The sequence below is a fragment of the Colobus angolensis genome, unplaced genomic scaffold (genome assembly GCF_000951035.1).
Source record: "Colobus angolensis palliatus isolate OR3802 unplaced genomic scaffold, Cang.pa_1.0 Scaffold726, whole genome shotgun sequence".
NCBI classification, from domain to species: domain Eukaryota; kingdom Metazoa; phylum Chordata; class Mammalia; order Primates; family Cercopithecidae; genus Colobus; species Colobus angolensis.
In genome coordinates, this window is record NW_012120999.1 from 344,653 (window position 1) to 359,137 (window position 14,485).

The 14,485-nt window shown below is 33.9% G+C and overlaps 1 protein-coding gene across 1 annotated transcript in view; it reads right to left on the reverse strand.

Annotated features, from left to right (window-relative positions):
- ABCD2 (ATP-binding cassette, sub-family D (ALD), member 2) overlaps positions 1-14,485 on the reverse strand; it is a 63,121-nt gene that overhangs the window by 31,410 nt on the left and 17,226 nt on the right. The window contains exon 5 of the mRNA XM_011927552.1: positions 11,105-11,250. Within this exon, the coding sequence (XP_011782942.1) occupies positions 11,105-11,250 (146 nt within the window). The remainder of the gene's footprint in view (positions 1-11,104; positions 11,251-14,485) is intronic.

The following is a 14,485-nucleotide window of genomic DNA, read 5'->3' on the forward strand; positions in this document are numbered from 1 at the left end:
AGCCAGGATGGTCTCGATCTCCTGACCTCGTGATCCGCCCATCTCGGCCTCCCAAAGTGCTGGGATTACAGGCTTGAGCCACCGCGCCCGGCCAATTTTCTGTATTTTTAGTAGAGACAGGATTTCACCATGTTAGCCAGGATGGTCTTGATCTCGTGACCGTGTTCTGCCCGCCTTGGCCCCCCAAAGTGCTGGGATTATAGGCGTGAGCCACTGCGCCCGGCCCTATCCGAGGTATTGTTATTTAAATAATGTAGCAAATTACAAAAATTGCTCACTTTGAAAACTGATGTGAATGAGAATGTTGATGAATATATAAAAAATTCATAAGCTTATATATTTATGGAGGACTTATCAAATGTTTTATTAAAGTTCAATTTTCTGTCAATTATTGTTTTATGATCATGTGAAATGGTGAAAATAATACATTCTATATATGTTTGATGTACATAGCAACTAACGACACAGGGTATTATTAATATAATGATTTTAAAATATTATTACAATGTTTAAGCCACCACTGAATTCTCTGGGGAGACTGTGTCAAGAAAATTCGGGATGACATTTACTCAATTTGAAAACACAAGGAAATGGAGGACCCTATATCCAATGTTTATATAATTAATTTGCATGTGATTCTCTTTCCAGCTCAAAGGTCTGGAATTTAACATTTTGAGTCAGTTCGTTTCTGTAGTCCTACCAAAGTTATACATAATAGATAAGCACTCAAAGTACCCTTTACTAAACTTTCCTTTCTAGATATATAGACCTATTCAGGTAATCTTCTAAATATTTCAGGTAGATCAATTACCACGTCAGAATGTTACTGGCTCACTGGCTCTGGCTCATTAAAAAGGAGATCATGCAACATATCTAAAATAAGCAACAGAAGAAATGGTCAGATTGCTCCTAATTAGTAGCTTTCAAAAAAGAAACATTGACTATTTTTAATTTACTTTCTATAAGTAAAACCCAGAATCATCTCTATATGTTATGGAAAAGAAAGCAGAATAAATCCATAGGTGTCACAGATCATTTAACAAATAATCCTTATTTAAACAATTATAATAATAGTTTTTTCTTGGGAATCTAAAATTCTTTCAAATGTATACAGAGTTAAAATTCAATTACAATAGTAAAATTATTTGAGATAAAATTCATTCCCCATGATTATGGTATTTTTATAGTTGTGTTACTAATGTCTCAAGGTACTTTTATACTTTGCATTATATTCCCACTTTTCTGCATTAACATTTAAGTAATCTGACAGTGATGACTTTTTTGGTAAAACATGTTGATGTTTGCTAGAGTTACTTTTTTATTATTCTCTAAGACAAAGCTACAAAGAAGGGGAAAGCATTGAGAAGTGTTAGTTATATCTTTGTGCTTGGAGCCTCTGAATGACACAAAATTCTAAATATTTCTTAAGTTGAGAGCAAAAGACCAACTCAAATCCAGAGGAGAAAAGTGTAACATGAAAGGTCTATATGCAGAGGAAACAAAATTCTTAAAATAATAATATAAAATTTAATTGGAACAATATTGATAAAAACTTTTCAACAATGTTAACTGTATTTAAGGCATGAGATGTGTTAAGTTTAAGAATAATGTACCACTAAGTACTGCTGTGTTGTCATAGCAATAAGAAGTTAGCAATCTGAAAGGCATAAAATTTAGCTATCAATAATTCATATAACTATACATGCTGGAACCAATCACGGCATCAGGTTTTTTCATGCATAGAAAGAACTAGATTTGGGTCATTTATAACATTCTTTTAAAAAATGTGATAATAAGAAATATTCAAGTGAAAATAGACATTTACTATTACTTAAATTATATCTTTTGGATAAGATATTTCTAGGTTCCAAAACAGATGAGAATAGCCTCTTAAGAGCAAGGAAAAGGTTTATTTCCAAGTAAAAAAAAATAATATTAGGCCAGGTGCAGTGTCTCATGCCTGTAATCCCAGTACTTTGGGAAGCCAAGGTGGGTGAATCACCTGAGGTCAGGAATTTGAAACCAGCCTGCTCAATATGGTGAAACCCGTCTCTACTAAAAATACAAAAATTAGCCATGTGTGGTGGGTGGCACACACCTGTAATTCCAGCTACTTGGGAGGCTGAGGCACGAAAATCTCTTGAACCCTGAGGACAGAGGTTGCAGTGAGCCAAGATTGTGACACTGCACTCCAACCTGGGTAATAGATTGATATACTGTCTCAATAAATAAATAAATAAATAAATAAATAAAATTAGTGGAAGAATTATTAAAGTATTGCTAAGCTGTCAAAAATGCAAATTCTCTAAAAGTCAACTTTAAGAGTATTTATCATTATATCAGATTATCATTTAAATTGCTGATATTTGACCTATAAAAATTGCAGTTCCATATGGTTTAATGTAATAATACTCATAAAATGAGAAAAACTTTTGAGTGAGAAGGGATTTGTTTTCATTATTAGTTTTATAAATGAGCCCTCAGAAAGTTAAAGATTTTAAAATGTATCTTTAGCATTTTTCCAAGCAATAGAAAGCCATGGAAATTTGTGTTTACATTTATAGATCTATTTTTAAAAGATTTTAAAAAACTGAACTGTACCAACTACTACACAGGAGGAACTAAAATGTACAAGCTATATTTCTGTCAACTGACTGCCCAGAGATATTTATACAAAGGTTACCTGGCTGTAAGTCTAACAGTCAGAAAGCAAGGAATAGAAGTCAATTTGCTACAGCAATGCTACTAAGCCTTCCTTGTGGTTAAAATAATTTTCTAAAAAAGGACATGTTAAATGACAGATATTTATCCTCATCATAAAGAGAATTTTGCAACATACCTACTGTAAGCAGCAAAATAAATAGATTGCTCATAATTAGTGTAAGGTAGCAGACTGACTTGGCAGTAGAAACCAAATCTATGGAGACGTTCATTCATTCATTCAATCACTTATCAGATATTTATTGCACAATTACGATATATTTACTAGGATCCTGCCAGTGCTATACAGAGACATGTGGATGCCTTTTCTAGCTTTTAATCTATAAAAGTTTGTTCAACAGTGACTCAACATGGGCAAAGTCTGTTCCAGTACAACCCCTATTCCCCAAACCAGATTTCTTTGCTTTGAGGGCAGCAGGACAATGGATATGTAACCTACATATACATTGGCACAATACATAGGTATAGAGTTCTGTGAGAAGCTCTGGATTAAGCCATATCACATTCCTCCTTTATTCCAGTGGCTTTTATAGACCTGTATTCCACTCAGCCAGTGGTCTGCTAACCTGCATCTTTCTTAAATAAACACACTCCTTGTCCTCAAGAGGTGCACCCTGTTTGCCTCTTGGCAGCTAGATATTCGTTAAGAATCTACAGGTCCAAAAGCTAGAGACCTATAGGAAAAATGAAATTAAGATATTTAAAACGGCATTCCCCAGATTCTTGCTTATATCCTTTTCCAGACCACATCCTCATTTTTAAAATCTGAGATCTTGGGTAAAAAGAAAAAAAGCAAGGATCTTACTGAGAATACTTTATCAGCACCCTTTCTGTCCTCCATAGAGAAAAGAGGCAAATCAGTTCTTCTGACCTAATCTCATGTGCTTTCTAGTTAATAGTCATCATCTGGTTTCATATGTGTGGGTTAAACAATGTTGATATATAAAATAGAGTTCCCTGATCCCTACAAAGAAGAAATCTTGGATTTGGACGTCATTCATATAGAAACAATAGAAAATGGAACGTCATAGTTTTTATTTTTTTGGCTTATTTTTATGTTTATTCTTTTGAGATAGCATCTCACTCTATTGCCCAGGCCAGAGTGCAGTGGTACAGTCATGGCTCACTGCAGCCTCAATTTCCCAGACTCAAGCAATCTTCCCACCTCAGCGTCTTAAGTCGCTGAGACTACAGCAAGTACCACCATGCCCGGCTAGTTTTTTATTGTTTGTATTGACAGGGTTCCCCTTTGTTGCCAGGGCTAATCTGAACTCCTGGCCTCAAGTGGTTATCCAACCTCAGCCTCCCAAAGGCCTGGGATTACAGGCATGAGCCACCAGGCCCAACCCAGAACTTCATATTTTAAAATATCCAAAAGGCTTATTTGGTGCAAGTACTTCTTAGTGCACAGGACAGTTGTGTCAATGTATCAAGCCCTTTCTGCAGAACTTCCTGAAACAAAACACAGTCTTCACTCTGTTGCAAGAAACAATCTCTTTTTTTGATGACGTAAAGGGTAAGTCACGATCTTTTTATGCCATAATGCATCCTGAAAATTAAGGTTTGCTTGTTTTATATCTCAACAAGAATTCTAATTTAAAATTAAGGAACTATTTTTGAAAAATTCTTAAAAAATTTATAGAGAAATGAATTTTAGAAGGATAGGAAAGAGTAGAGAATATAATTCAATTTGAAAATGAATTGAACACCATTACATTTTTTAAAATTTCACTTTCATATGAGAATATAGCTTCCTTCACCTTAACATATCTGAATGATGGCCAAGCACCTATGCTAAAATGTATGTTAAAATTGACTTAATTGCCCTGAACATCCAGGATTGTGAGGACCTCTGCCTCCAAACCACAGTTTGATATTAGTACAGATCGGCACACCAAGAAAATAACGTTAGCTGGCAATACTTGCAAGGTCAGGATAAAGAGTAGTAATTTTTCATACACATGCCCCTGTTGATACCAATAAGGCAAAATGACTTTAGGGTAAGGCACACCTGAGTTCATATTCTAGCTCCAGCATTTATCCACTGGAGGACTTAAACCTCTTTTTCTCACAAAATAGGGATACTAATACCAACTTTATAGGTTGTCCTACAGAAAAATAAGAAACTTACATAATATATGTAGAATTGTGACTAGCACACACTAATTGTTTGACACATTGTTAATTATAAAAAATAACAATACCCTAGAGACGCTCAATCCTGGTTCAAGATGCCTAGGACTCATCAGTTATCTCAAGAGGTCACAACATTCTCAGGATAAAATAAATTTTAATTCACATAATTTTTAAAACACACACACTATATCATTAAAGAGAAGAAGCGGAAATGCCATCAAAGAAAATATGGATATCAAATAAAGATATCAAAGAAAACATAAATATACTAGTACTTGTAAAGGCTGAGATTTCATGTTATAGCTCTTCTTCCTTAGAAAAACAGTTGAAGAATACAGTGGCCAGGTACAGTGGTTCATGCGTTTAATCCCAGCACTTTGGGAGGCCAATGCGGGTGGATCACTTGAGGCCAGGAGTTCAAGACCAGCCTGGCCAACATGGTGAAACCCCGACTCTACTAAAAACACAAAAATTATCTGGGTTTGGTGGTGGGTGCCTGTAATCCCAGCTACTTGGGAAGCTGAGGTGGGATGATCACTTGAGGCCAGGAGTTAAAGATTAGGCCTGGAAACATAGGAATACCCTGTCAGTACAAATAATAAAAAATTAGTCGTGCATGGTGGTACCATGGTGAACCCAGGAGGTGGAGGCTGCAGTGAGCTAAGATTGCACCACTGCACTCCAGCCTGGGTGACAAGAGTGACACTCTGTCTCAAAAAAAGAAAAAGAAAAAAGAAAACAGTTGAAGAATACAGACATTTTTGAAAAGTGAAGACAAATTATAAAGAAAGATATTTTGTTATTCCTCAGAAAGTCGGGAAAGTAATAGAGACTTTATTATGATTATCTGAGAAAATATTTAAGATAAAAAAAGTAGGGTTTTTTCATCATAAGAAGATGCTTAAAGAGGATAATCTTATTAATCTGAAAATGACAGGCAGTGAGTACAGAAGATTTGTATTCAAAGACTTGGTATAGTCTAACTCTGGCTCTGAAATTCCATATAATGGTAAGTAAAGTCTATAATCCCTTTGAAATTCAATTTAATTACCTAAAAATACTCTATTTAGCATAACTTATGCAGAGAATAATTAATATGTATTATTCATGCATAACAAGATAGAAATAAAGTTATTATCTGTATTTAATTTCCTATACAATCTAATTAGTGATATTACCATTCCTGCTTACAATCAAATTTAAGACTTTTATGTTGCATAAAATGTTTTTATGTTGCATAAAACTTTAAAATGTGATTCATAACTTTATTTATTAAGTAGTATTTATATTTAATCAAGGAGATTAAGTAACATGGTACTTGAGCATACAACCCTGGGAATGAAGTAGTAGTTAATAGCTATAAGTAAACAAATATTGAGCTGATAAGTAAAATGTTACTCATAATTTCAGAACATCTTCTGTAAAAAGGAAACAAAAAATAATGAGTGTTGAAGACGCAAAAGCTACCGTCATCTTTTATTATGCTTTTTCAGAAGCAGTTTAACATATAAAATTGTGTCACTTACTTCTAGAGAGCAGATTGAGCTCCTTAGCGAGAGACTGGGAAAATGGCAAACATCCAAAGTACTAAAAAACCTTAAAAAATTAAATTAAAGAACTTCAGCTAAAAGAAACAGCGCAGTAATGAGTAAGGACCAAGAGGATGAGCACTATTATTTCCAGTATGTACTGATGACTTCTTATTAGTGGGGATGAGTCTAATAAATGCTTTCTTTTCTCAGCATGATGTGTTAAGGAGAGTGGGAAAGAACAGTATGCTATCCGAAAGTGTCCAGAAAAACAAAAACTTCTGCTTACTTGAATCTGTGGTATTTCTTACCTATTTAGAAATTTGAGAAACTGATGCAATCCATGGCAACTGTTCAAATCCTGAGTTACTTTCAAAACTCAGGTCAAATTGACACACTGTTCTATTTTTTCCTCATTTTGAACATCCATAGCATTTCTTGCCTTTCTTGAGGCACTTGTTTCTGGTTTTTATTTCAGTTAGTTGAATGTTTTTATTTATAACTAAATGATACATAAATATCATAATGAGACTATATCCTAATTATTGTCTATCCTAAAAAGACTAAATGAAAAAAATTGTATTTCTCTGACATGAAGCACAATACTTCAGCTATTTCTCCCCCTTTTTTCTTTTTCTTTCTTTTAAAAAAATATTTGATCAGACTTAATTCTATACTTATAATCCTTCTTTCACTTTCCTAACCTTTTGCTTCTCAGACTCCAAAGTCATGGATGGGCAGAAGTTTATACAAGTTACCTTTTTGTACACCATTATGGGAAGCCTGAATCTATTTCAGATCTTGTGGGCCTTAGTATTTGGGCCTGTATAGTAAGTTTGAATAGTAAGAATTATGATTAAAATTTCTTTTTCAAGATATTTCTGCCAAGGAAGGGTAGGTAGTAAGAGCATAAGTGTTAGAATTACATGATGGGCTGGTGCCCATGGTGAAATTGTTTCCAGGACCCCAGAAAACACCAAAATCCACAGATGCCTTCATATAAAATGGCCATAGTACTTGCACATAACCTACACACATCCCGCTATATACTTTAAATCATGTTTAGATTACTTGTAATACCTAACACAATACTAATACTATGCATTGGTTTTCTGCTTGTATGATTTTTTATTGTTATGTTGTTGTTTTTAGTGTTTATTTTTAAAATATTTTTTATTCATGGTGGGTTGAATCCAAAGATGTGGAAGCTGCAGATACAGAGGCCCGACTGTAATGTGATGTATGCAAATTATCTTCTGGAGTATTATTTTTAAAAACTAGTACAAAAGAAAGCAAGATTTTGCTCTGAGCAAAATATATTTTGTCAGCATATATCTATTATCATCTAACTTTCTTCCTTCCCTCCCTTCCTCTGTTGCTTCTCTCCCACTCTCTCTCTACTCCCAACTCCCACTAAATATTCCAATTTATTATTTTGGTGATTGTTAGCATACTATAAAATTTTGTTAGCAGGTGAACAAAATAAACAAATAAAAGGGTGGGTTCAGGGCTTTCATGGATGAAGACAGAAACTTACTAGGGGATTAGGAAGTAACAAATAGACCATACATTAGTGGATTTGTGAAAGTGAGAGCAGGGGATCGCAAATCTCTCCTTAGGGATTGGGAAGACAGATAAACTGCAACAAGACTTGACAGAAGAAATTCAGGATCTATGTCCAAATGAACGACTTTTCCTGAGGTCAGGTATGGCTAATATAGGAGAGAGCAGTGGGTTTCAGTCATCAGCTTAAGGAGTACATTCACATGGCTCAGAAACTCAAACAGCCTAAAATTTCCAGAATACTCATTTAAAGTATTAGAATGGTTAATCTACATTTTGATGAAACATTTCTTTCCAAAAATGTATCTGATGCTCCACTAATGATCATATGTCATCATTAATAAAGATAGGATAAGGGGAAGCTGTTTTGAAACTAATTTATCTGCCAACGTTTTATTTTGTGTGTATTTTTCAACGAAAGCCAAGATTTTCTTTTATCTGGTTCTCATACACTGCTAAAATACTACATAACACTAGCTGGGAAAACATTGAGGTGGTTTCATAATTTCTTAGGAATTCAGGTTTCCAAGCTTATGAACTGAGCTATAGCAGCATTCTTTGTGAAGATTTGGTTAAAATAATAAATTGCCTAGTATAGTTAATTAGAACTTTTCCTTAGTGGTTCACTTCTTTCTTCTGTGCACTACATGACATCATTATAAATCTACTTTTACAAAATATACTCTATTTTTCTTCCATGGAAGTAACAATTATCATACATTCCGATCAATCCATAAAGAGATTCATCCTCTACCCAGAAGTCTTTCAATCACAAAAAGTGAACACAGGCAGATTATTGTAAAGGTCTGTTTTATGACTTGTGAAGTTCATACATAAGTCTCAATTCTATATTGAAATTTTTTTTTTTGCTGCTAAACTAGTAGTTAACTTATATTCAATTATTATGAATTAATGCAATAAATTAGATTATATATAAATATATAATATATATGTATATATATTTGTGTGTGTGTGTGTGTGTGTGGTGGAGTTTCGCTCTTATTGCCCAGGCTGGAGTGCAATGGCGCGATCTCAGCTCACTGCAACCTCCACCTTCCGGGTTCAAGTGATTCTTCTGCCTCAGCCTCCCAAGTAGCTGGGATTACAGACATGTGCCACCATGCCCGGATAATTTTGTGTTCTTAGTAGAGACGGGGTTTCTCCATGTTGATCAGGCCGGTCTCGAACTCCTGACCTCAGGTGATCCGCCCACCTCGGCCTTCCAAAGTGCTAGGATTACAGGCGTGAGCCACTGCACCCGGCCAGATTATAATATTTACTAATGAGAATATCAGAAGGCAGTTACCTACCAACAAATATTTTGAAATACATTGTATAGCAGCTTTCTTTTACACCATAAAAATATGTAAGATTATTTTTTAAATTTACTTGAAAAAATCAGCAGCTTTTAGAATGTAAGAAACAAAGACTACATTTAGATTCTCAGTTTACATATGCATTTAAATAAATTGTATGGTTTTTGCAAGGATAATGGTCCCACAAAACTTTCAACATATACCCAAATGTTCATGTTTCTAAAAGCCATAGAATCAAGGTAAATGACTTTTAACAGTAATTATTCAAATACATTTTAGCCTTAAAAGTAGAGTTCTCATTGTTATTTTTCTCCTTGACTAGATTGTGGTTGATTTATTTGCTTAGGCAACAGTAAATTTCCTAATTAAGAAAAAGCTTCCTAGTAATTTATGTTTGTTGCAAAGTAACATGGTCGAGTATCTCTGCAAGCAAAGGCTAGAATTTCTTCACTTTCGTATTCCCTGGAAATGTCTTATACTGTTCAGGTCAAAGTTATATACAACAACTATAGCTAAAAATATATAATTTATTTATGTGCTTTTACTTGCATTGAGAGAATCAAATTATATGATATAATAGAAAATTTTCTTCATAATTCTATGCCTTCTAACCTAAATAAAAAAGTAAAGTCAGCCTACTAAGCATATTAACGTCTAAAACAGAAACTTTTGGCAGTATAATTTAGCTTTCAGAATCAGAATGTTTCCCAAACGAATTGAAAGCATAGACAGAAAGGGACAATATTTCTGGTGTCACAAGATGTTATCTATTTTGTGTTAAACACAAATATCTATGTCATTCCTTATGTCCAGCATTTTCAGCCAATGCACTTCCTCATTTTCTTATATTCCAGGCAGCTTCCTACTACCACCATAAGTCTTACTTTAAAGAAAAAAACCCACAAAACCTCATCTGCCTAACTACTATGTCTGGTCTAAAAATCAGACGAGTACACAGGATTGTACAGTACATTCAGGCAAAGGCACAGGGACAAAAGAGACATATGAGAGCACCATACTTGATGTGACTTTTATGTTTGTGTTTGTACTATACTTCCAGCCTAGGTGCTTGTTAGATTCCACAAAACAGTCCTCTGACATAGTAGGAGTGCTCTATGGGATGTCTATGGAACCAGGATGATGACAGATGGAAAAATTACTGGGTCCAATTAACATGAGGAAGTTCTTCAAACTTCATCTTCTCTTATCCACAATGAATATTCCAAATTCTCAGTGTATAACTTTGAATTTTAGACCTTTCTAATTGTTCTCAGGGAAGACGACAGCTAAAGAGCTCTGAAGAAATAATGTTCTTTTTCTATGTTTACATGATTCCCATTCTTACAGTAAAAAAATTTTACTTAAGAAAGTTATAAATCATTAAATAATCATATAGCATAATTGTAAAGCTTATTTTATGGAGGCTCAAATAGAAATGAACAATTTTAGAATATATGAATGTATGCAGCTTGATGGAGAGAGCTGTATACTTATCCAGGTGTTATTTTTTTTTCTGTGAGAAGAGATAATCTGACATCTCAGGCAATCTAATCGTTCTCTGGAACAGTCTGCTTGTTATTCCTTGAGACTAACATCTGCAGTCTTTGTGTATTTATTCCATCTAGACAAATGTGAAAATGAAAAGAAGTGGTATTGTCCTAGAGAGTATTACAATCAAAGTAGTAATAAAATATGTTGGGCTAAGTGAATTTTTATTTCCTTAATAGCTTCTCTTAATAAAAACATTCTTAAAGATATATAAACTGAGGAGCTTGAGGAATCAAGACAATTCAAGAGCAAAAGGACATTGTTTCTTGTAATGTAAAAAGATATACCTACCTTTGTGGAATATAAAACATATGTTGAGGAGGTGGTTTATAGAGGACTCCTTCATACACAGGCCAGAGCCCACTTAGAATTCTGAAGAGAGAACTTTTCCCACAACCATTGGGACCAGTTATCAAAAGATGCATTCCTTCTTCTACCTAAAGTAAGAAATAAAATTACAAACTGCAATAGTTTGAAATGATTTCTTTTGGCAGCACCTAAAAGTGAATTTTTTTTTTTTTTTAATGTTCAAACACATGATAACCTAGAATGGACAAGAGATCAAGGAAAAATATTTCAGGGTTGAGAAAAAGTTTGGCTTTTGACTATTCTCTGAAGCTAAAAGCATCATTACATAATTCAATTCCAAAGGAAATGAATCTTCTCAAAATGGGCACTGGCTTTCCAAAATTATAATTTGTTATCAGATACCACATACACATAGAGAAAAACAACTGCTTGGGAAATAAGACAAATCATAAAAATTTAAATAAAAATGTGAGGTGTAGTGGCTCACGCCTGTAATCCCAGCACTTTGGGAGGCGGAGGCGGGCGGATCCTGGCTAACAGGGTGAAACCTGTTTCTACTAAAAATACAAAAAATTAGCCTGGCATGGTGGCGGGAGCCTGTAGTCCCAACTACTCCGGAGGCTGTGGCAGGAGAATGGCGTGAACCCGGGAGGCAGAGCTTGCAGTGAGCCGAGATCAGGCCACTGCACTCCAGCCTGGGTGACAGAGAGAGACTCCGTTTCTAAAAAAAAAAAAAAAAAAAAAATTTAAATAAAAATATATTACATTATATTTTGATATTAATATTGGATTAAATTTACATTGAATTCAAATACAACTGAAAATTAACTGCAGTTAATAGCTACAAATCACAGTTATCCAAGGAGTCAGCTGGGTTTAGTTTTATACTTCAGCAGTCTGAAATGCTACAAAAATCACAAAAGCCCATAATCAGAGAGAGAAGATGATTCAAATTCTGCTTTATTCACAGATGGAGGAAATACCTTTAACAAACCAAGGATAGAAGAAAGAAAGAGGATTGTATTTTAGTTTCATGTCTAGGGATGAATTAAAAATACACACACATATAGAACATTACGTATATATGAATAATATATATAATATTCATAAATAAAACAGAGGTTATTCATTTATTATCTATTTGATGATTCCGTTTATTTTCTCTTATTATTGACATTTAAACTGTTACATTTCATGAGTTCCTATTCCACATAATAGGATGAAGAAGTTGTCTTATTACGGTATTTAAAGGGTATAGTGAAGAACAAGCAATAGAAACACCATTTAAAATTTATATTTACTTCTACCAAGAGCAAATGAAATTTTATAATCAGTGATACCCAAAAAATAAATATCAGAAATTTACAGAATGGCTGTAGATCTAACTTTGTTTAGAATGGACACCAATATTCAAGTATCAATAACGTAGAATATATCATACTGAAACTCAAAGATGAAAGAGTATTATATTGCTAGCATACCAAGAAAATCTCAGGAAGAAGCTAGAAAAAATTAATTTGTTGTCTGCCTGTGCTCTTCCACTAGAGAAAAAGCTTCCACTAGAGAAAAGTTTAATTTTGTAGAAGCGTAAATATTTTCCAAATGATTTTTTAAAAACATATATACCATGGTGAAAAGCACATTGGCAAAATATTTTAATAAGGCCATTCTCTATTAGGAATTCTCAGAAATTTAACACATTTTGAGGGGTAATTTTGAGACTTTCTACATTAATATTAATATTTTCTCAGCATAAAGTTCTCTGATGCTTAGAATTCTTTTGTCTCACACTAACTTTTCGTCTGCAAATAATTTTTAAACTTTTAAAAATTTATTATATATTTATTTATTTTTGAGACTGAGTCTTATTCTGTCTCAGGCTAGAGTGCAGTGGCATGATCTTGGCTCACTAGAACCTCTGCTTCCTGGGTTCAAGCGATTCTTGTGCCTCAGACTCCTGAGTAGCTGGGATTACAGGTGCCTGCCACAATGCCCGGCTAATTTTTGTGTTTTTAGTAGAGACAGGGTTTCACCATGTTGGCCAGGCTGATCTCGAACTCCTGACCTCAGGTGATCTGCCCACCTCAGCCTCTCAAAGTGCTGAGATTACAGGCGTGAGCCACCATGCCTGGCCTGCAAATGATTTTTTAATCCTGAAGGCTAACAAAGGTATGAGATCCTTTCCTCTGGAAACTTATTTTTCAATCTATGCAGAGGACACAGAACTTCCTATTATATTTTAGGGACCTGAGAATTTAAATATAATTCTCTGAGTTAGAAATAAATAATTATGAAGAAAGTGTACTTTACTAACGCATATCTTTGTACAACTTCAAACCTTCTAAGATACTTTCACTAGATTGAGTATTTTTAGTTTAGTTCATTTTATATAAAAGAAACTGCTCTATATTTTTCTGCAGAAAGAGTGTGATATGCCCACACTAATGTAGTTAGTAAGCAAAGCTCAAGACACGTACACTATTTATTTAATAAATAGAGCAACAAGAGTTGATATCATAAAACCTATCCTGACCAAAAAAAACCCTCTCTATAAAATCATAAACTATAAATTGTGAAACCATTAATAAATAGCTAAATACTCTATGTATGCCATTAGTACCTAATTGGTACTTGTATTCAGATCCTAGTAATTAGACCACCCTATAGGTCTATACATGGAAAAATAAAGTCTGACCAAATTGCAGCTAAAATAAAATTTCTTTAAATTTACTTACACAGGATTTTACCCTGTTCGATGCTACTCATCCTCTCCTTTCAACTCTCAGTAACCCAAAATATTTGCAAATACATCTTTAATAATTAAACCTTGACTAAAGTCCATACTAAAATCATTAATTAGCATGTTTGTCATGTTTGCAATTCTTTTATCAAGTCAAATCAATCCTTTGTTTGAACCTAGCTCAACTTGCTATATTATAGTTATTAATGCTTGTCAGCAAATTATTTTGTGCTTGAATCCCAAAATGTGTGTTTGAATTTTATAATGCCTTAAGCCAGTGACTCAGGTTTATTGGATACTTTTACTTTTTAGTTTTTGTAATCAGTACACAAGATATTAAATAAGAAATTATTGTCAACAGAATTAAAAACTAAATTCCAATCCATAGATCTTCTGATTATAATAGTACATTAGTACATGTAATTTATTTTAAAAATTTAAGTCACAGAATGTATATTGACAAAATTAAACTTGCTAATGACATCTATTCATATTTTAGTAAATATATTACAGTATAGGTTTTTTAAAAAGTAATTTTTGCCGGGCGCGGTGGCTCAAGCCTGTAATCCCAGCACTTTGGGAGGCCGAGACGGGCGGATCACGAGGTCAGGAGATCCAGACCA